The sequence below is a fragment of the Microcaecilia unicolor genome, chromosome 6, assembly GCF_901765095.1.
Source record: "Microcaecilia unicolor chromosome 6, aMicUni1.1, whole genome shotgun sequence".
NCBI classification, from domain to species: Eukaryota; Metazoa; Chordata; class Amphibia; order Gymnophiona; family Siphonopidae; genus Microcaecilia; species Microcaecilia unicolor.
Window position 1 is genome coordinate 130,012,527 of NC_044036.1, and position 22,686 is coordinate 130,035,212.

At 41.5% G+C, this 22,686-nt stretch overlaps 1 protein-coding gene across 4 annotated transcripts in view; it reads right to left on the bottom strand.

Annotated features, from left to right (window-relative positions):
- SUMF1 (sulfatase modifying factor 1) overlaps positions 1 to 22,686 on the bottom strand; it is a 49,198-nt gene that overhangs the window by 16,098 nt on the left and 10,414 nt on the right. For 3 of the 4 annotated variants that reach the window (XR_003942444.1, XM_030205829.1, XM_030205827.1), the window contains 4 exons: positions 10,371 to 10,453; positions 9,811 to 9,933; positions 8,051 to 8,165; positions 5,213 to 5,326 (listed from right to left, as the gene is read on the bottom strand). Coding sequence is in view for 3 of the 4 variants with exons in the window: in XM_030205829.1 (XP_030061689.1) it covers positions 5,213 to 5,326; positions 8,051 to 8,165; positions 9,811 to 9,933; positions 10,371 to 10,453 (435 nt within the window). In the remaining variant the exon portion in view is untranslated. The remainder of the gene's footprint in view (positions 1 to 5,212; positions 5,327 to 8,050; positions 8,166 to 9,810; positions 9,934 to 10,370; positions 10,454 to 22,686) is intronic. The other variant, XM_030205828.1, reaches the window with a different exon arrangement.

Sequence of the window (22,686 nt, forward strand, 5' to 3'; positions counted from 1 at the left end):
AGGATTCTTAGCTGCTTTGACCTGCAGCAAGGTCTTGGAACGTTTATGAGCCAATGCTCAGAACTTTCTCAGGACAGCCAACAGTGCAACGCAGAAAAACTAGCTCGCCAATGCTCAAAGGAAATGTTTTTCAAATTTTAGGCACACTGTAAAAGCAAAAGCGGGGGGAGGGGAGAACATGCTTTGTTCGTGTGCAAAAGTGTTTTCTGGTAAGCTCAGCTCTTGTGCGCATGTGCCAGGAAAACCTGAAAGTGAAGCTCACATTAGCACCCGTTTTCTGCTCCTTGAAATATAAGCTTTTCAAATTTTTTTTTTAACTCGGAAGGCTTATATTTAAGCGCAGGAAACAGGCGCCAATGTGTGCTTTCACTTTCGGGTTTGCTCTGACTCGCACACATTCGTCTCTCACTACCAGCACTATGGGGCTTGCACGGGCTCCCTTCTGCTTCCAAATTAAATAAAAACTAGCAAATTTTAAAGAAAGAATTGTGAGAAATCCTCTCTTCAAACACCCCAACGCCTGCTCCGAGCTGGCATTAGGTTTTCAGCGGTAAGGGCAGCTTTGTTTTGTGCGCTGTTCTCTGAGCATTGGGAGGGAATAGGAAATGATCTCATTAACATGCGTTTGACTACATTTGCATGCTATATGCGTTAATCTTTGGCGCACATATCTCCCGCGCTAGAACTCTCTCAGCATTCTGCACTCACTAATGCCACTAGTGCTACTATAATTTCTACAGCGCTACTAGAGGTACATAGCACTGTACGCTAAATATGTAAGAGACAGTCCCCGTTCCACAGGATAAATAAGGGATAAGGGAATTACATAGAGACGTGGGTACTGAACAAGTGTTACGTTTTGAGCATCAGTCCATTGAAAAGTGCACAAGAGCGGGTCATACTGCACATGTCAGCTTGTTTTCTATGCATGATTCTGTATCTATTTAGGTGGGCAACCTTGGTCCTTGAGGGCCACAACCCAGTTGCGCTTTCAGGATTTCCCCAATGAATATGCAAACGATCTATTTGCAAAAAATGAAGGCAGTGCATCCAACCACAGAAGTTAATCAAAAGTTATGAGGATTAAAGACAATTAAATGGACTTCTGCAGACAAAGAGGAGATAATGTACTGCGATCTTTATGCTACAAACTCTACATTTAAATAAGGAGGGTATATCAAAAGTGGAGGAAATAGGAATATTCCCACAGGAAAAGATCCCTAAAGATCAAAGAAAATGAAATACATCAACAATATAATACAACAGAGAGAGAAAGAGAGAGAGAAGCAAAATGAGGAACATCTGAAGAAAGGTATTTGCCGAAAAAGAAGCCTCTGAAGGAAACAGGAGAAAAGCTGGTACTGAGAGAGAGAGACAGAGAGATCCAGAACCACAAAAGACGTTAGCTGAAGAGGAAATGCATGAGAAAGACCCAGGCAGGAAAAGCACATAGGCACCTGTGCTAACTTTATAAAGCTCTTTTCTTGAAATTTTACACAACTGCTCTTATGAATCTCAATGTATTTCACTGAAAGATGTACATACAATTTCCATTCAGTTCACATGGAACACAATGCACAGGAGAGAAATATTTTTCTAAGGAAAAAAAAGCATAACTTATCTTTGAATATATGTTGCTTCATTCCTTTTCCACACAAGGATTCCTTTACATGGGTATGAATTTTCTTTTCCAGTTAAGTAGACTTCAAGTAGCTGATACAACTAATACTAATAAACCTAATTTTACTTTTTTCACTGCTGCTTCATCTATTCTCTGTCAGAAAATTTGGCCCCCAAAGCACGTTAACTATTTGACAGTTTGTCCATCTCTTTTTTCTCTCATCTTTTTCATTTCTTTGATCTGTTTTCAATAGTTTGGCACTATTTGTTTTTCAAATCTCCCTCTCACAAGCTTAACAATAAAAACATTAACAGCACAATGACATTTTAAAAAGTACAGTAAACTTTAACCCTAATTTCTAGACTATAATTCTATTTCCTCTATACCAGGGATTCTCAACCCAGTCCTTGGGACACAACCTTGCCAGTCAGGTTTTCAGGATACCCACAATGGATATGCATGAGAGAGATCTGCATACAGTGGAGGCAGTGCATGTGTATTATCTCATGCACATTCACTGTGGAAATGCTGAAAACCTGACTGGCTGGGTGTGTCCCAAGGACTGGTTTGATGCTCTACACACTCTTAAGCACAACGCCCCTCTCCCACAGGGCTGGGGGAAAGACGCGTGTATAGTGCTGCTGTGGTCTTTTCTGCTTTTTTACCTGATGGAGGCAGTACTTCAGGACCAGCAGGCAAAAGATGTAATGAATGAAGATTCGGATGTTTATACAGTTCTCGTGCATGATATATTACTCAACTAAGTTTTGCACTGCTTACGTATTTTCATAAATAAAAATGAACACATTACAGTGTTCTGATAGAAAAATGAGGTAGGACGGTTCCTGAACTGTGTTTTGACCCCTTACTGTTCACTTGTATCATCCCACATTCTCTACAGTATGTTCAAATATAGCACTGCCTGCATCCAGTCAGAGCAGTGACTCTTCAGTACCAAACTGCCTGTTCCACTCATCTTTGCAGAGCAGATTTTCACTCCATGTGGGCTTCTGCTTAGGAAGAGATCATTTTAGGTCTGCAGCATCCGTACTTCACAAAATAATGCCAATGCAAACTACATATGACAGCAACAGATGTTTCAACCTTAAATAGTGATATGCTAGAGGGGAGAAGCAGCTACTTGTAACACGCTCTTGTCTCTCTCAACCACACACAGATGCTCAAACCTCCCCTCCACTGGAAAACCTCCAGTTCTAGAGCAGCCTATGAGAGTCTCAGAGAAGAAAGTGAGCCCTCAGAAGTATCTCTGTCGCCTGGATTATCTTAAGTGACCTGGAAGTAGATAAGAGAGTTTCCACACCAGTTCTACAAGCAGAAGCTCTTAGAACAGAGGAACCTATAAACACAAGGTTTATTTTTAAATGCAAAGGAAGCCTCACAGATGATATCTTCTAATGGCATTTTGTAAGGAATCTTTGCTGCAAGAGCATTTTCTGTTACTGGGGAAACTGACAGACTCACGCAGACTCCAATGTTGCAGGAACACCTGAAGGACACATTTTCCAAGCTCAGTAAAACTTGCCAGAAAGCCTAAGGAAAAAGGATATTTCCCTAGAATAGATTTCAGTGAAAACCACATCAGAGCAGCCAGGGACTCAAAGAAGTGGGGGTGCTTTCTTTTCAGCACCGCACAGCTTTCTATTCTATTGGCTCAGTATTTGTGGACTAACACCTACTGGCTTTTGGGTGCTGGGGAAGATAGGGTGGGGGAACTAGTGTTTTCAATCAAAAAACTCTAGGCAATGGGGGATGGCTACAGTGGTTCATAAAAAGTTACTTTTTGATTCACACAAATTAATACAAGATCCAAAGGGCAGCTGTATGCTACTAACAGGAATGCTGTAGCTCTGGGCAATATTTAAGCACCAATGTTTTCAGTCATTGGTTCTTTTCAGAGATAGTGGCCAAACGTACTGTGAGTGGAAATGATCCTGTTATAGTAGCAGAAACATCAACATCACTGCAAACCCCTGGAAGAATCAGAGATAATGGACTGAGGACAGGGATGAACTTTTTAATGGAGGAGCTGGGCCTTGTAGATGTCTGGTATACTCTTCACCCAAAGGAGTAGTATTTTTTTGAAAGAGTAGACAAACAATTCATGTCTACCCGTTCCACTCCACTCATTATTTTATAGACCTTTTCTCCAAGCTGAAGAGCCCTAGCTGCTTTAGCCTTTCCTCATAGGGAAGTCGTCCCATCCCCTTTATCATTTTCGTCACCCTTCTCTGTACCTGTGATCAGCGAGATTCCTGGCTATGCAGGTCAAGCAGAACGCAGTGGCATAATCAAATTAAGGGAGTGCCAAGATCAGTACATACTACTCCAGTGTTAAAAAAAAAATCTTCACTTGTTCCTGTTATGTATCGAGTTATGTTTAAAGTTCTTGTCTTGATATACCAACGTATTCATGATAATGTACCTGCATATTTAAAAATTTGTATTCCCAAAACAATCACAGAGATCTGAGAAATTAAGGCAATTATGCTTACCGTCACCAACGGCATATCATTATGCCAAAACAAGGCACATGCCTTTTCAATCGTTGGACCTCTACATTCAGATCGTCTGCCTGGCCATCCGAGACTGTGTGATAATCCTCAACTGTTTAAACGATTCCTGAAGACTCACTGTTTTTTGAGAGCTTTCCTGGAGGAATGAGGTGTATTCTATTGACTGTGACTTGAGTTACTAGATTGTCTATATTTTTGATTTATTTGTTTACCTGTGTTGCTATGAATGTTGTTCTACCTGCTTTTTTTTTTATTGATGTGCAATTGTTACCCGCTCTGTATTAAAGCAGCATATAAATATAAAATAAATAATTTAAAGTGGAAAAATCTACTTTAGCCCTCAAAATAGTTAATGCAGTCAGCAAAAGTAGTAGAGAATATTATGTCTTCAAAAGACTAGTAATACAAGACTTCCATTTGCTTGGCCCCATCAAGCTATATATATACACACACACACACACACGTGGCCACAATGTGGAGCCTCAGCACTAAACACTTAAAGAATCAGCTAAAAATTGATTTTTTAGAAGAAGTGGACTAGAGCCCAAGTGACCCCAGGATCTTCAGTTTCTGCCAAAACTTAATCTGTGACCAAAATTGGCTGCTTGATTTCAGCAGAAAATGAAACTGTAAACAAAACTCCCCCACCCCAATCTCTCCCCCACTCCTGACCAAAAAAGTCCCCCTCTCCAGGCGATGGGTCCCCTTCTCTCTCCACTCCCCGCAAACATTGGTTCCAATCACAAAATGGCTGCCGGGACCTCCTGAGGCAGTCTCGCAATACTGCAGCGGGAATTCTCAGCAGCCATTGCAATGGAGTAGCAGCATGGAACAGGAATGAGTGCCCCCCGAAGACGCCATTAGACCACAAGGCCTTCTTAAGGTAGGCCCCAGGGAGGGAGTAACCTGGGTTTCAGTGCCGAATCTGAAACTAAAATTTGGTCAGCCTCTAAAGTGGACTTGTTCTTCCCATGTGCTCCATGTTTGTCAGCTTTGACTTTCAAATATCCAATGTCATAGCTCTGGTTTCTCTCTGGTGCCAGTGAAAAATACTTACCGGACTATGAGTTTCCTCTGCACTATGATGAACTGTCCACCAGTCCTCGGTCCACTCCCAAGCATTGCCCACCATATTATACAGACCATAGCCATTGGGCGGGAACGCAGTTACCTGTAAGAGAACCATGGTGTAGAAATCAAGCCACAGAGGAGCTCTGCACCCCTCCCCCACCCCCCCAAAAAAAGAAGGTAAGATTGCTGTGTCAAAGGAAAACTACTGAAGAGTGGTGGCAGAAGAGTGACAGATCACGATCACCATCTCACTGCTGCTCCATGTGACCTTTGGTAAGTCGCTTTCCATTGCCTCATGTACAAATGCAGATTGTAAGCCCTCTGGGGACAGGAAAACACCTCCTCTACCGGAATGTAATGTGCCTTAAACTACTGAGAAAGTTGCGAGCTAAATCCTAAATCCATGTGCAGATAAAAATCTAAAAACCCTTCATTTTACAGTCCCAGCAAACATTACCAACCTGTCTTATCCTGTTGTTGTTTTTTTTTTTTTTTGGTTCTCATGGCTCCCTATTTACACTATGAGTCATACAACAGAACCCATACATCTGTGACCAGAAATTAATTCACAGTCATAATGCAAAGAGTGAAATCTAATATTCCAATATTATGAGAAAGCATTTCATCTTAAACATCTATTTAGCAGGAAATTAAGTTTTGAGCTGCAATTATTTTGAGAGGCAGCTAGATCTGAGCAACATCAATGAGTGAGACCTGTGCCTTCAAAGCGTGCAAGAGTGTCTGTGAGTCCATGATAAGAACATAAGAAAAGCCATACTGGGTCAGACCAATGGTCTATCTAGCCCAGAATCCTGCTTCTAACAGTGGCCAATCTAGGTCACAAGTACCTGGCTCCATTGTGCGACCTCACCTTGAGTATTGTGTTCAATTCTGGTCACTGTATCTCAAAAAAAAGATATAGCAGAATTAGAGAAGGTTCAAAGAAGAGCAACCAAAGTGATAAAGGGGATGGAACTCCTCCCATATAAGGAAAGGCTAAAGAGGTTAGGGATCTTCAGCTTGGAAAAGAGAAAGATAAAGGGGGAATATGATTGAGGTCTATAAAATCCTGAATGGTGTAAAATGAGTAGAAGTGAATCGACTTTTTATATTCTTATGTGATATTCTTAGGAGTTACATTCTTAACAGTTCGCCCACAGCAGGGGCATCATAAACAACCTTGAATAAAAACCTTCGGATTCCAGTCTTGCTAATTGCAAGTTAGTAGTGAAATTCTTTGCAAAATAATGATAAGTAGAAACATGGACTTATTCAGTTCACTGGAGGAAAGGTCCATAGTCTGCTATTGAGATAGACATAGGGAAGCCACTGCTTGCCCTGGGATTGGTAGAATGGAATGTTGCAGCTCTTTGGGATTCTGCCAGGTACTTGTGACCTGGATTGGCCACTGATGGAAACAGGATGCTGGGCTAGATGGACCACTGATCTGACCCAGTATGGCTATTCTTATGTTCTAAGATTTTGGATATAAGCCCTTCTGAGAAAGCGTTTGGCGAAACTTAGATCTAAGTAGAGGAGCAAACAAACTTTACATTGAGACTGAGAAATAGTTAACAAGAAAATACTTTTTCCTTGGAACACTCATGCATGTGGACTGGAATACAGTTTTATTGAAGATGTATTTTTAAAACCACTTAATTGATGAGCATTATATATACAGAGCATTGTGGACTGCCTGCCATTTTGAACAACTGGACCAGAAACAGCAACATTTTGAGGTAAAGATTATATTATTAAAGTAGTTATAGGATCAGTGTTATGATGAGTAGTGGCAGCGACATACCATTGGGAGGAATTGGTGTTGCACTTTGAGTACTTTCACTCTAATTTATTATTATTAAATATATATAAAAGAAAGAATATTAAAATTCAAAATATTATTATTATTAGCATTTGTATAGCGCTACCAGACGCACACAGCGCTGAACACCTGACATAAAGAGACAGTCCCTGCTCAAAAGAGCTTACAATCTAAATAATACAGACAGACAAGACAGTTACGGGTGAGGGAAGTAATGGGTGAGAAGGAAGGAAGGGACAAGGGGAGGGCAATTGAGTAGTGGCTAGGAGCTAAAAAGCAGTAGTGAAAAGATGGGTTTAAAATGTTTCGTCCTTTGGTAATTTATGCCCTTTATTTATAGTTTGAGTAAATTTTAGTCTTATTTTTGAAAGGGTAGTATATTGAAATTAGACATCCCGGAACTAGCTTTGTTAGTTTTGCTTTGAAAGTCAGTTTTAAAAATGCAGAAGTACAGGTGGTATGAAAATTATCCTCTTTATCAAACGATCCTTAATCGTAACATGCTTACCATAAATTTAAATTCCAGAATGTTAAAAATTTCAAAAAATTGTTAGAATATGCAGTTTTAACAAAGCATTAATTTTATTGAAAACACAATAATGTCTTCTCGGGTACAGGAACCGAGGAGATGCCGGCAACCTTGCTACTTTTTGCTTTCTTCTGCTTTTCTAGCTGCCATATTTCTTCTTTTTGTTAATTTTCTAGTTTTATCTTTTTTTTTTTAATTGTATAGTCATTATGAAAAACCTATGAATTAACTATACATTCGGGTTTCTTGCAGTCTGGACACAGATCTGATATCGTTAAATGAATAAACCTTTTCAGAACTGTTTGAATGCTCAGGCTCGCTCCTGAACAATTTGAAAACAAAAACCAACTGACACAGAGCTACGATCTCAGACTATACTACAACTGGAGAGAGTGAGAACAGTGTGAAAGAGGAGGCATGAAGTGAGGGGAGATTTAAAGTCAGCTTCGCCAGAAGAGCAGTCTAACACTTACAGGTGCCGTGCCCGTGTAGCCATCCTCACCACTGTCGTTCGACGGGAAGGTCCCCTGCCAGATGTTGGCATAATGCTTCCCATTAGGAAGCAAATTATTTCCCCACGGGAAGAGCCTGCCAAATAGATAGAACACGACCATCAACAGTGTGCAATGAAGGGGGAACAGGAAGCAAAGAAGAGAAAGAGGACAGAAGCAGCAAAAGAACTAAAGAAAAGCAAAGCACATGTAAGAAAGGGGACAAGCTGAGATCAGCCAACACTACCCAGGAATCACACCTTCATATCCCTGTGTGTGTGCTTTAAGCCCCAGACTTCTCCCCACTATAAAGTCGATATGATGTCTCTGGGTATCTGGTACAGCTGCACAGGCAAACACTCCTGGACAGGTTTGAAAACTGCCCCTTAGAACCAATGCAGACTTGTTCGGTCATCTTGAAGAGGGTAAACTTCAGAGCATTTACAGCTGTCAGATTTTCCTTCGTTGGAGAAGTCTGAGGTAAGCACAAGGTTCCAGAGATTCGGCGTGCCCTGGGGCAGGGTCCAGATGGGATAGAGAAGAACACGCACACACCATATTTTCAAATCTACATGTGTTGTTATTCCTAGAAAGTACTTGAAAGGGGAAAAGTATATGTACATTTCTCTTCCCAAACTGGTGCAAATTATGAAATACTGCAGACTTTCACCCAGGGCATTCAGTTTCCACATTCCTATCAAAAATTATACACTACACTCAAAAATTTGAAGACAAACAGTAAATATTCAAAACATTTATATTTCTGACAACTAAAGAAATGGCCATTTGTAAGATGGCTGATATATTTTAAGTCATAATACCAACTTCCCTTCACATGGTCCCACCACATTAGAGGTATAATAGAACCAGTTACAAGGTCAATTTCACATGCAAGTTGACCCAACACATAATGTAATGGATGACGACATCAGCAGTAGCTGTGCCATGGTTCTCTTACACACACACACACACACACACACAGTCAGTCAGTCCCAGGACAGCCCAGGCAGCAGCATTGCAAACTCCCCCAGCCAAAGTGACCCCATCCAGTCTCGGGCCTCAATGCAAATAACTGTCAGTGGGGGAAGAAAGGGGAACTGCTCCCATTGGGAAATGGTTTAAAAATGTTAATTCATTCTTCATAGATTATCCTGTAATTAATTTTGCTAGCTCTTACTAATCGCTAAAGGTGCATTTCCCCTTATCTAGCAGGGATTCATTTCACACAGACTCTTGCCTCATTCCTGCTGCTTGGCAAGTGTGCTCTCTTTAATGCCGACCATCTGTCACCAGCATCAGATGATATGTCATAGCCATGTGGGCTTCAGACGATGCCCAAATGAGCAACCTGACCACATAACATGGCAGTGTATTCTCTCTTCAGAGAACCAAATCACAAAAGATGGATTTCTAAAATCTAGATGCCTCCAACACTAGAGTGTAAAGTACTCCATTTACTGTAACTCCTGAGTAAAACTGCCGCAGGCCCACCCACCCACCCAGTAATAGTGCCAGGCAACACCCGATGGTCAATTCAGAGATCAAGACACAGGGCTCTGGATGGAGAGAGAACTGGGACGTGACTCCTGGTCTCAGAAGTCTTACGGTAACTAGACTAGGAAGTGTAACTTTATCCTGAAAGGGAGGCTCTCACCGCACATAGAGTATATCAAGGATAAAATCAGATTTACATAATCAATTCAAGTCGTTCCGGTGATGGCAATTACTTATGTAACACAGACCTGTTCTCGCGGCCCCCTCGGCAGGAATACTCCCACTCAGCCTCAGTAGGGAGACGCTTCCCAGCCCAGGCACAGAATTCAACGGCGTCTCTCCAGGAGACATGAAGGACAGGATGATCCATTCTAGGATGGAGAGAGAAGAGACCAGTCAAACTTAAGATTATGCTGCCCACAACAAGCCTACACGAGACAAAGATGCACCTAAGATCCCACAGAACGACTAGTCCATTCTCTAATCACAAAATCAATTCTCCTAGGACTGAAGGAGCAACCCAGTGGTCAGAAGCAGTGGGCTGAAAACCAGGGAAGCCAAGCTCAAATCCCATTGACGCTCCTTGTGATCTTGGGTAAGTAACTTCACTCTCAGCTACAGTCCAGATGCTAATACCCTGTTCACAAATTCATACTTTGGTTGAAGTTAAATTCTTCTGCTGCTCACCCTACTTCTTGCTCCCCTACCAGTCTGAGGTTCTCCTGTCTTCACTGAATATGATCTTACTTTTTTGCTGTACTATTTGGTCCTGGTTCCCAATCATATGCATACGAAAAGTACTGCTCACCTATCATGGATATCTGTATCAGGACCCTGTGGGTGCTTCCAATTCGCACCTTTCACAGGCAACCACCATGGAGCAGCTGCAACCTGAAAACAGGCCCAGACACACATATTAGTAAAAAGCCCAGGCCTCGGCAAGAATGCAATGCAATTTCCACAAGAAAAACCCCAGCCTTACAAAAAGAACTTCACAACTTGGGGCTCCCACTGCATTCACAGGTCAGACCTTAAGCAGACAAATGTACATCCATAGCCTTAGGTTCTTATATCGAGGACTCAAGACTCTCACCAGTGGCAGTATAAATGCCGAAGCCAGGACTAGTGTCCAGCAAGGAAGACCGTCAGCTGAAGTGAGTCTGGCTTCAAGTTAGGGTGCATCAGCCTTCCCAAAAGCCTGGACACCACATGGTATCTCACAAGAAAAAAAGAGTAGCCATACTGGGTCAGACCAGTGGGCCATCCAGTCCAGTATCCAACAGTGGCCAATCCAGATCACGAGCACCTGGCAGAAACCCCATTTCCTGTCAGTGGTTTGGCACAGGAATCTGATTACTTAAGCACACAAAAAAAAGAGCCCTGCTTACTAAGGAGTGCCAGCATTTTTAGTGCACTAATGCTAGACACACTCATGTATTATGGGTGTCTCTAGCATTGGCAAACGCTAATTTTTAGTGCGCCCTGAAAAACGTTAATGTGCCTATAGCATAGCTTAGTAAACGGGGCCCTAAATGAAGGAGTAATAAATCTGCTGCCTGGTAGCCAGAGGGTATTTTATGCTTCCAGCAGGCCACAAGTTTAAGCTTCAAGTTTATTTACAACTTTCTACCCTGTCCATCATTCGAACCATCTGGGCGGCTTACAATCTATGCTATACATGTTTCTTATATTCTGCTAAGTTCAAAGCAGATTCTAACTGGATAAGAAATTAAATTCCTTCAACCAAGAAAAATTACAAGATTTTATAGATAAAAATTCTAACTCCTGACCTTATAAACTCTTATAGATGTCGTTCTCAATGAACATCAATGTTTTTAATGCTTTTCTAAAAGCATAGTATAAATGATAACCTTCTAATAGTTAAATGTAATTTATTCCACACCATACAAGTAATTTTAAACTGTATTCTTAAGTTGATTGGAAACCAGTACAAGTCCTTTAGTAAACGAGATACCCTATCATATTTTCCCCAGACCATATATCAGCCCTGCGGCTGTGTTCTGCAAAAACTGTAACCTGTATAAAAGAGCTTTTTACTAAAACCCCCAAACAGCGAGTTACGGGAGCAAAACTGCCTATGCCACTGCTCTAAAGTTGTTAGGATGGGGCTTGGAGCAAATAGCTCTGAGCTGCTGTAATCAAAAAAGAATCTGAGACAAGGCCTTTACATGTAGATCAAAAGTTAGGCCAGAATCTAATATAACTCCCAATACTTTGGAATAGTTGTCATTTACTAGTATCTCTCCTGTTTCTAATTCACAGGTCTTTTCTGGCAACAAATCATAAGCTCCAAAACACACAACTTTAGTCTTTAATCTATTCAATTAAAAAAAAAATTAGCCCTGGCCAAGTTATCAGTTCGAACAACAATCCTTTTCAACAGAGATGTGGAGGGACATAATCGAAAGGGATGCCCAAGTTTTGTTGAGGACGTCCTCGCAAAATGTCCCCATGAAGGGGCGGGGAAACCTGTATTATCAAAACAAGATGGACGTCCAGCTTTCGTTTCAATAATACAGGCGGGGATGCTCAAATCTTGCAATTTAGGTCGTCCTTAGAGATGGTCGTCCCTAGACTTGGTCATTTCTGATTTCCGGCGATAATGGAAACCAAGGACACCCATCTCAGAAACGACCAAATGCAAGCCCTTTGATCGTGGGAGGAGCCAGCATTCATAGTGCACTGGTCCCCCTCACATGCCAGGACACCAACCGGGCACCTAGGGGGCACTACAGTGGACTTCAGAAATTGATCCCAGGTACATAGCTCCCTTACCTTGTGTGCTGAGCCCCCCAAAACCCACTACCCACAACTGTACACCACTACCATAGCCCTTAGGGATGAAGGGGGGCACCTACATGTGGGTACAGTGGGTTTCGGGTTGGTTTTGAAGGGCTCACTGTTTCCTCCACAAACGTAACAGGTAGGGGGGGATGGGTCTGGGTCCATCTGCCTGAAGTGCACTTCACCCACTAAAACTGCTCCAGGGACCTGCATACTGCTGTGATGGAGCTGAGTATGACATCTGAGGCTGGCAAAAAATATTTTTAAAGATGTTTTTGAGGGTGAGAGGGGGTTAGTGATCACTGGGGGAGTAAGGGGAGGTCATCCCTGATTCTCTCCGGTGGTCATCTGGTCATTTCGGCCACCTTTTTGTGCCTTGGACGTAAGAAAAACAGGACCAGGTAAAGTCATCCAAGTGCTCGTCAGGGACGCCCTTTTTTTCCCATTATGGGCCGAGGACGTCCATGTGTTAGGCACGCCCAAGTCCCGCCTTCACTACGCCTCCGCTGCGCCCCCTTGAAATTTGGCCATCCCTGCGATGGAAAGCAGTCGGGGATGTCCAAAATCGGCTTTCGATTATACAGATTTGGACAACCCTGTGAGAAGGACGCCCATCTTCCGATGTGTGTCGAAAGATGGGCGTCCTTCTCTTTCGAAAATGAGCCTGATAGTATCCTCAATCTTTCCTCGAGTTTCACATAATAAAAAGATATCATCAGCATATGAATATACAGAGACTCCCAATGTGGACAATGCATTACCCATCATTCTTAACTAGAAGTTAAATAAAGAGGGCGAAGGTGGTGACCTCTGTGGGACACCACAACCTGAATTCCACTCTGGTGATATCTTATAATCCTTCCTCACTCTATAAGTTCTCCTTTGTAAAAATTCTCCAAACCATTTTAATTCGATCCCACTCGCTCCAATCCGACTCAGTCTATTTAGTAAGTAGTCATGATTCACCACATCAAAAGCGGCTGAGATGTCAAATTGTACGAGTATCATCTCCTTTCCCCTACTTAAGGCGATCTTAATTTCTGTTACTATCTCTAGTAGCAAGGATCCCGTGCTATGTAATGATCTAAAACATGTTGCGAACCATGGAGAAGATTAAATTTTTTAATATAACCACAGACAGAGAAATTAAACATACAATTAGACAAGACAAGAGAGGGGGATAAGGGGTGAACTACAATATAGATAGGAAAGTGTGTGCGTGTGGGGGGGGGGGGGAGTACACAAGGTATGTGTCTGTATTATTAAAACTCGCTGCTAAGGCATTCAAAAGAGAACTACTCACTCAAAGGCATCTTTGAGCAAGAAGATCTTGAGACCACCTTTGAAGGCATCCAAGGAGACTGGAGCCTCAGGTCATGAGCAGTTTGTTCCATAATTCTGGGTCCCGTACAGCAAAGATGGAATGCCTACTGGTATCAGACTATTTTCCCTGTGAGTCGGTATCACTAGGTGATTCTGTTCAGTCAATCTAAGCGATCTAGGTGGATTATAGGGTATGAGATATGCTCAATTGCCAGAAAAAGTGGATTTTAAAAACTAAAAAGAGAAGTTTGTAGGTGAGTCAGTATGAGAGAGGCAACCAGTGAGCATTTTTCAGATATGGAGTAATATGATCGTATTCCCTAGCTTCAGAAATGAGCTTAACAGATATGTTCTGGATTGCTGTAAATGACGGTCTTTCATCCGAAGTCCCTTATATAATGAATTACAATAGTCTAATTTATTTACTTATTGCATTTGTATCCCACATTTTCCCACCTATTTGCAGCCTCATAAGAGAATGAATCAAGATAATGGACACTCTTGCCTGGTGCCGCTACCCAGGAGATGAATATTGGTGTAAAACCCATCAATTTTGATGCGGGCTTCTGGATTAGCATATAAGATAGATATCCAATCCCTATAAACCTACCCTATCCCCATCATTTCCATTGCCTCAAACATGAGCCTCCAATGGACCCGGTCGAACGCTTTCTCAGCACTGACCGCTATCAACATTGATGGGATACATTCCTTCTGAGCTTGTTCGATGGTTTAACTCGGGCAGATGAAGCCGATCTGGCACGTTCTGGCTGTTTTCGAGAGGCCATCTGTATCTGCGATCCAGTAAGTGCCAGAAAGAAGATCCTGGAGGATTAGGTAGGAGGCAAATTGATCTTAACTGCAAAAGCCCTGGGCTGCCACTGACATCACTTCCTCCGAGGTCAGATAGATTTTGATCAGTTAAGATCTTTATGGCTTCCTTTTTTGGAAAAGGAAGAAAAGGTTTCATTAAACTCTACAATATAAGATTGGTACTTGTCTAGATTCTTTGGCACATTTAGGATTTGAACTTCCTAAGCACTCACACATTACTCCTTGGTTTACGTTACAACTAGTTGAGCAGAAACAACTATTAAAGTAAGAAATTGACCCAACAACATTCTGGCAACAACTCTACAATGACGAATGGACAACGCCAACAGACAACAGATCTAGAATCATACTAGACCACAAAGCACCACTTCAAACCAGAACCTCACATAGAAAAAACTCAATATCATGGTTTAATGAAGAACTCAAAGAACTAAAAACACAAGTTAGAAGACTAAAACGTGCCTGGAATAAGAAAAAAAGGACTCTACACTCAACAACTGGAAACGATTACAAAGAAAATACAAATACACCATTAGACAAACTAAACAATCCTATTACAAAACTAAAATCGGACTGGGATACAAGGATACACATAAACTCTACCAACTTGTAAACAAACTTCTGAATACCAACCCGGTCACGTCAGACAGCGCGGACACTCCATCTGCGGACAACCTTGTGAAATACTTCAAAGAGAAAATCATAAAGCTACGTCTCACGATACCCATCAACACAACTGACTATGTAAACCTCCTTGATTGTTTAGACCCCATGCCTGGGGAATATCCAGATCGATCATGGAATAACTTCGATATACTACCGATTGACAGCATCTCCCAACTGCTAAAAAACTACACCAAATTGCAATGTAAATTAGACACCTGCCCTAGCAATCTTTTAAGATCAGCTCCTCAACAATTTAAAGCAGACCTCACAAGACACCTGAACTACATGCTTCAAAATAGTCTCTTCCCAATAGATAAAGGAAATATCTTACTCACTCCTTTACCTAAAGACGCAAAGAAATCCACAAGTGACTTAACCAACTACAGACCAGTAGCATTGATCCCGCTGATAACCAAACTCAAAGAAGGCGCAGTGACAAAACAACTCACTAACCACCTAAACAAACACTCAATTCTGCATGAATCTCAATCAGGATTTAGAACAAACCACAGCACCAAAACAGTACTAGTAACGCTAATGAACAAATTTAAACAAACAATTGCAACCGGCAACAACATACTCCTCTTGCAATTTGACATGTCCAGTGCCTTCGACATGGTTAACCATGGAATACTGCTACACATCTTGGAATATTTTGGAGTTGGAGGAAACGTGCTTAACTTGTTTAAAGGATTCCTGACCACAAGATCGTACCAAGTAACAACTAATGCAGCGACATCAGCCCCATGGACACCTAAATGTGGAGTTCCCCAAGGATTCCCCCTATCACCAACCCTCTTTAACCTAATGATGATACCTCTAGCCAACCTAATGATGATACCTCTAGCCAAGCTCCTTGACAATCAAAACCTTAATCCATACATATATGCAGATGACGTCACAATCTATGTTACTATGTTCAAACACGATCTCAAGGAAATTACCAACGAAATTAACCAAAGCTTCCAAATCATGCACTCTTGGGTGGATGCATTTCAGCTAAAACTCAATCCAGAAAAAACACAATGTCTTATACTTACTTCACAACACAATACAAGTAAATTCCCCACCATCACCACCACAAACTTTTCCCTCCCCGTCTCTGACTCCCTGAAAATTCTCGGAGTAACCATAGATCGAAATCTCACACTTGAGAACCACGTGAAGAATACAACTAAGAAAATGTTCCACTCCATGTGGAAACTTAAACGAGTAAAATCTTTCTTCCCAAGGGCCATCTTTCAACACCTGGTGCAATCAATGGTACTAAGTCATCTGGACTACTGTAATGCACTCTTCGCTGGCTGTAAAGAGCAGATTATCAAGAAACTTCAAACTGCCCAAAATACCACAGCCAGACTTATATTTGGAAGGTCTAAATTTGAAAGCGCAAAACCCCTAAGAGAGAAATTACACTGGCTCCCACTTAAAGAACGTACCACGTTCAAAATCTGCATGATTGTTCATAAAATCATTTACGGAGATGCCCCGTCTTACATGCTTGACCTCGTTGACCTCCCTTCCAGAAATGCCAATAGATCTGCCCGCAATTTTCTCAATCTACACTTCCCCAGCTGCAAAGGATTAAAATACAAACTAACATGCGTCCAGCTTTTCCTCCAAGAGCACGCAGCTATGGAACACACTGCCAACCCACCTGAAAACAATTCAAGAAATAACCAACTTTCGCAAATCGCTGAAAACCTCTCTCTTCAACAAAGCCTACCATGAGGATCCATAACCATCTACAACACAGCACCACTTCTTCTTTATCATGACAGCCTTTTCTCTTTCTAAAATTGCTGTTTAGATCAACTTGTTAGCCTTGTCACTCTTGATACCCCTGTAACATCTATTGTATCTTTTACCCTGAAATGGTGATGCCTTGACAGGTCTTTGTAAGCCAAATTGAGCCTGCAAACAGGTGGGAAAATGTGGGATACAAGTGCAATAAATAAATAACAAATAAATAGAAAGATAAAAGGGAGGACATTCCCAGATCACTTTACACTCTCTGAGTATCAATCGTCCCTTGAGTTCTACCAAAAATCTACTATGATAGCAAAGAAAACTTTTGAGGATAAAATAAGCAAAGCTGCCTCTTCTAAGGAATTATTTTCTACGATGAGAAAAATGTCTTCTCTGCAACAAGGGAATGGATTTGGTAGATTATCTCCATCTCTAGCCAAACCTTTGTGGCCTATTTTAGTGATAAAGGTAGGACAGTCCTCCTCTTTTGATCATAGAAATTTACCATCGGGTACCTGCTGTGAACAGCTGTCTCTTTGGTTGGAATTTGCCCCAGTTACCGCACTGCAGGTGGAAAACGTAATGAGCTGTATTAATAGTTCTAACTTCTTGGATGTTTGTTGTGCAGTTTTCACTAAAAGTATGAAGAAGGACTTATCTATTTGGCAGGTTTAGTGAATAGGTCCTTATCTGATGGTGAATTTTCAGATCTTAAAAAAATAAATACAAAATAAATGAAAAGATGGACAAATCTTGCCCTGGAAATTACCGACCTCTCTCTACCAGGCCATGAATATACAGCTCCCCAGAGAAAACTATCCAACATAGTATATAACAAGCTAACACCTTGCTCTCCCCACCTGTGCTTAACTGTGAACTTTGGTGTCTGATTACAATTTTGACAGGAATTCAAAATCCTCAAATATATTAGGGCATGACCCCTTTTGCCAACTGTTATATTCCTTTACTTGAGATAGTCCATAACTGGCAGTAGATATAATATTAGAGAAAAGTTGGTAGCAACTTATCTACAGATCTGAGCTTCTCCTGATGAGACATCAAGTACTGAACCTTGCTTGTACCCAGCTCTGTTCCTCCTTCAAAAGCTTTTACCACACACTAGAACCATCACTTCCAATACAAAGTTCCTTAATAGTTCCAGACCATTGTGACTGTTTGGTATGCAGTTTTGTGGCTCTTCCTTCCTTTGAGGTTCCTTCATCTTAGCCCAAGGCAGAGGGAATACATCTAATACACCTGGGAAGGAGTGTGTGTGTGTGTGTGGGGGGGGGGGGGGGGGGGTTTCAAAGGGATCAAATACCTACAATATCCAACCTGGCAATTTCCATAGACCGTGCTTAATATATTACTCCATTGTGAGAAAACATGCATATAAAGTGATTTTTCTGTTACATGCGAGTAGTTTCTCCCATGGATCCCACACCAGACAAACAGTGGGGACGAAAATGCATGGGTACATTCAGCCAACTTTCAAATAAACTACCCAGGTAGTACACACATTCAATCAACTACACAGAAGTATGTCTGGTGTTGAGACCAGAATGGAGTTTAGTTTAGATATTAAAACCACATACATAAATCATATACTATACAACTAAAATCAAAAACAGTAAAACAAAAACCATTCATCTTACGCATAAAAATAAATCATTTCTTGGCAGATTTTCTGCCATTTGACTCATCTGTTCAACAAACTGAAAAGACTTTACAAAGATCAACTTTAAAAAGATTCACAAAATAAATGACAACAGATTTTTTTTAAACTGAGTTGTATTACTCATTGTCCTAATTTACATAGGTAAATTATTCCATAAAATTGGGCCAGCTATAGAAAAGGTCCTTTGCCTGGTGTCTTCAAAATAGATCCTTCTCAAAGCTGGAATCTTTAACTGACAAGTACCTGCAGACCTCAGGTTTCTATTAGGCAGATAGATCTTAAGAACCATCTCCAAATAAAAATCTGAATCTTGTTTCAAAGCCTTATAAAAATACATTCTTTTCTCCACAGGCAGCCAATAAAAATGCTTCAATACCGGAGTAACATGCCGAAAGCACAAGTGGCCGGAAATAAGTAGTGCCGCTGTATTCTGAACAATCTGCAATGCCTTAATACTGGTTTTAAGTAAACTCAGAAATAAGGCACTGAAGTAATCCAGGCCTCTCATAACCAAACTCCGAAATGTCAATTTAAAATCTTCTATTGGGATACAACTCTTCAGTTTACTCCACATTCTGAACTGCCTTCTAATATGCAATTTGAAATGTAAATGAACATCTAAAATAACACTTAAATTATGGACCGGTTGGGCCAAGCAAGCTTTATCATCACAGAGCTTGACTGTATCTGATATCTGATCTCCATTACCCTCTCTACTTGTCTTGTCCACATTCAATAATAAAGCAGCAGGCTTTATTATTGAAGCAGGGTCTCTGCTGTGACCTTGGACAAGTCACTTCACCCTTCACTGCCTCAGGTACAACCTAGATTGTATGACCACTTGGACAGAGAAACAAGTTTATTTATTTGTTGTATTTGTATCCCACATTTTTCCACCTATTTGCAGACCCAACGTGGCTTACAATATTTCATCATGTCAAGCGCCTTTCAAGAGCAGATAGATAATTAGTTACAAAAAGAACAGGTATAACATAATGGATATAATCAATTCAATAAATCAGAAAATAAACAGATTGTCAGGTAAGTATTGATATGTTAGAGTTCCTATTGTTGATTAGTGTGGTAGGTTTTATTAAAAAAGAAGTTGTGGACCTGAATGTAATTCACCTTGAGCTCAGATTTGAAAAATGCAAGTGAGAAAAATCCAAATCATAAATTATAAACCCTTAATCTTTATCAATCCCAAAGTTCAAACCAGTCCTGCAACCAAAAAGTCAATGTCCTTCTTTTACAGTGACTTTTAGGAGTCTTCAGGTTTTTAACTGTTCCAAATCTAATTAGCAACAAGGATATTTAGATAAGAGGTTACCTCCTCCACATTATTCCGTACACTGGCAAATCTTTCATCACACAGGAGCTTAATTACTTTTCTAAAAATAAACAGATTCAAGGGATTTGGGTTCTGCACATGCGTTTCATGCACTAGCAACAGATTTAACTGGTAAAAATAGAACAGCGCTTAATGCTGAATGGCAAAGTTCAGAGAGAAAGCGACAATAAGAATCAGCTGCAGTTACAGAGCTTGTTCCATCCAAACAGCTCTCAAAAACTTGAGGCATCATGCAGCTTTCCCCAGAGAGAACAGGCTGCAGCAGCACAAGATTATGTGCAAGTAGGAGATAGAATATGAATACTGTCACCTCATCAGGAATAAAACAAAGCACAGCGTCCAGCCTAGCACTTAAAGCCCCCTACTGCGAATTCCAGTCCTCAGAGGAGCAGGTCAGAGTGCTCATGTATCAGCTTCTGGGGGTAGGTGGAAGCGGAGCTAATTAGGGGAATAGACCTATGATACCTTGGCTTCAGACCCTCTGTAAAAAACTGAAGATGGCTTGGGTAAGTTCCCAAGTCGGCTGAAATGTGTAGAGGAAATATTATGTGGGATAACAAACAGGCACAGAGAGATAATGTGACTCATACAGATGATGTCCATAGTATAACTGGAGGCTGGAAATGAAGCACAGAATGCAAATCCACTCATGAAATTTCAGTGTTCAAACCTCACCGTATAAAGACAGGCAGCTCTAATGGGATTACATGCGACTATGCCTATCCAGCACCAAGATGGAAGCATGTGGTGGTCCTAGTCTACACTGCTGTTTGAAAAGTGAAAATGTTGTGAACACCACCTTACCACTACACATGTTGAACTATACAATGTGCATTTTGGAAGAGGCACGGTCACAGTTCGAATATGTGAAAACACACCACAGCAGCCGGCTGTGCCATGAGCAAAACCATAAGAACTAGAGGTGGACATTTAGTGCACTATTAATGCGATTACGTTTTTTATACTTTGACTACGATTAACATTTTTAATCATGATCAACAATTTTAACTCCTGCCTGTTGTCCAGCGTTGCTTTCTCTTCTCACCTGCCTATCCTATTTCACCTTGCCATAACATTGCAAGCGAGCGGGCGGGTGGGCACCTAAGGATAGGTGCTGCCTGTAGGGAAGCCATCAGGCAAGCATTCTAGTGAGGGAGCAATCGAGCCAGTGGCCTGCCACACCGCAAAGGCAAAGCATGGACCCCCTGAAGGTAATGCCAACCTCTCCCTGACCCCCGCTAAGGGCTGCCAGTAAGTTGGGGTGGGGGTGTAAATAATGGACCTATCTAGGCCTTTCCAAAAACAGGTCAAGAGGCCTGAAGCTGTCAGCCAGACCTAAAACTCATACCCTCTGTGTGACCCAGAGGTTCATGAGCTCTTGCTGACAGGCTTGCAGAAAGAGGAACATGAAGCAATTTTCCATGGAAGGTGTTTAATAAAGAATGTGGTTAGGGGCTTTTTGCAGTTCACAGGCCTGGTAACACAGATAAATGGTTGCTGGCGAAATGGAACATGCTAATCACTATGATGAAGCAAGTGGAACATGCTAATCGGTGTGATGTTGCCTTAGACCTTTCCAATAATCTTGATCAGAGCAGACTGAACTATTAATTATCTGTATTGTGATAAGAGATAATGCTAATGAACTGTTTGAGCTGCGTAATTATAGAAGAGCATAAAATATGATAGACAGCAGGACTTATTTGGAGAAGTACTCAGAGACAGCACCTCTGTGCAGCTTTGTTGTAACTCTCCCATGAGAAAATAATTATAGCTTGTTTACTTGCTTGGTAAATAATAAAAAGAATATTTTCTCATCTCTGCGTGGCCTTCACTTCTTCTCTCCCTAACTGTATGAGTGTGTGGGTTGGGGAGGGCAGAATAATTAACAGGGGGCACAGCATAGATCGTGACACCCAGACCCTGGGTCTGCCATGACTGAGAAAATGGATCTGTTGAACTAGCTTCGACCTCCTGCACTCCATGAGGAAGATCCTCTCCCATAATGTGTTAAATACAATGCCCAGATACTCCGGCATCTGTGATGGATTTAGTCTGCTCTTCTTGAAATTGATCACCCAACCCAACGACTGCAGAAGACAGACAACTTTATCTGTCAGCACCACGCTGTCTGAATAGGACAACGCAAGATACAGATGAACTCCGATTCCCTGGCGCCGAAGGAAGGATGCCACCACTAGCAAACCCTTGGTAAATGATCTTGGAGCCATGGCAAGACTGAAGGGCAAAGCATTGAATTAGAAGCGACAATCCAGCACCGCATAACACAGAAACCTGTGATGTGGTGACGATATGGGTATATGCAAGCACACCTCCTTCAGATCGAGGGCAGTGAACAATTCACCTGCTTGAACCGAGACTATGACTGCTCTTAGTGTGTCCATGCAAAAGTGAGACACTCGGAAGCGGCTGTTTAGACCTTAGAGATTCATGGCCAGACAAAAGATGCCTTCCTTCTTTGAGACAATGAAGTAGACTAAGTATTTGTTTTGTTCCTGTTCAGCCTGGGAAACTAAAACAATGGCCCGGAACACCAGCAAAGAATCTACAGTGACCCGAACCTCGACTGCCTTGGTTCCCTTTCGACAAGGAAACTGCAAGAGAAGAGGAGCAACTGGGTAGGACAACAACTTAAGTATGTAAGTACATAAGTATTGCCATACTGGGACAGACCGAAGGCACATCAAGCCCAGCATC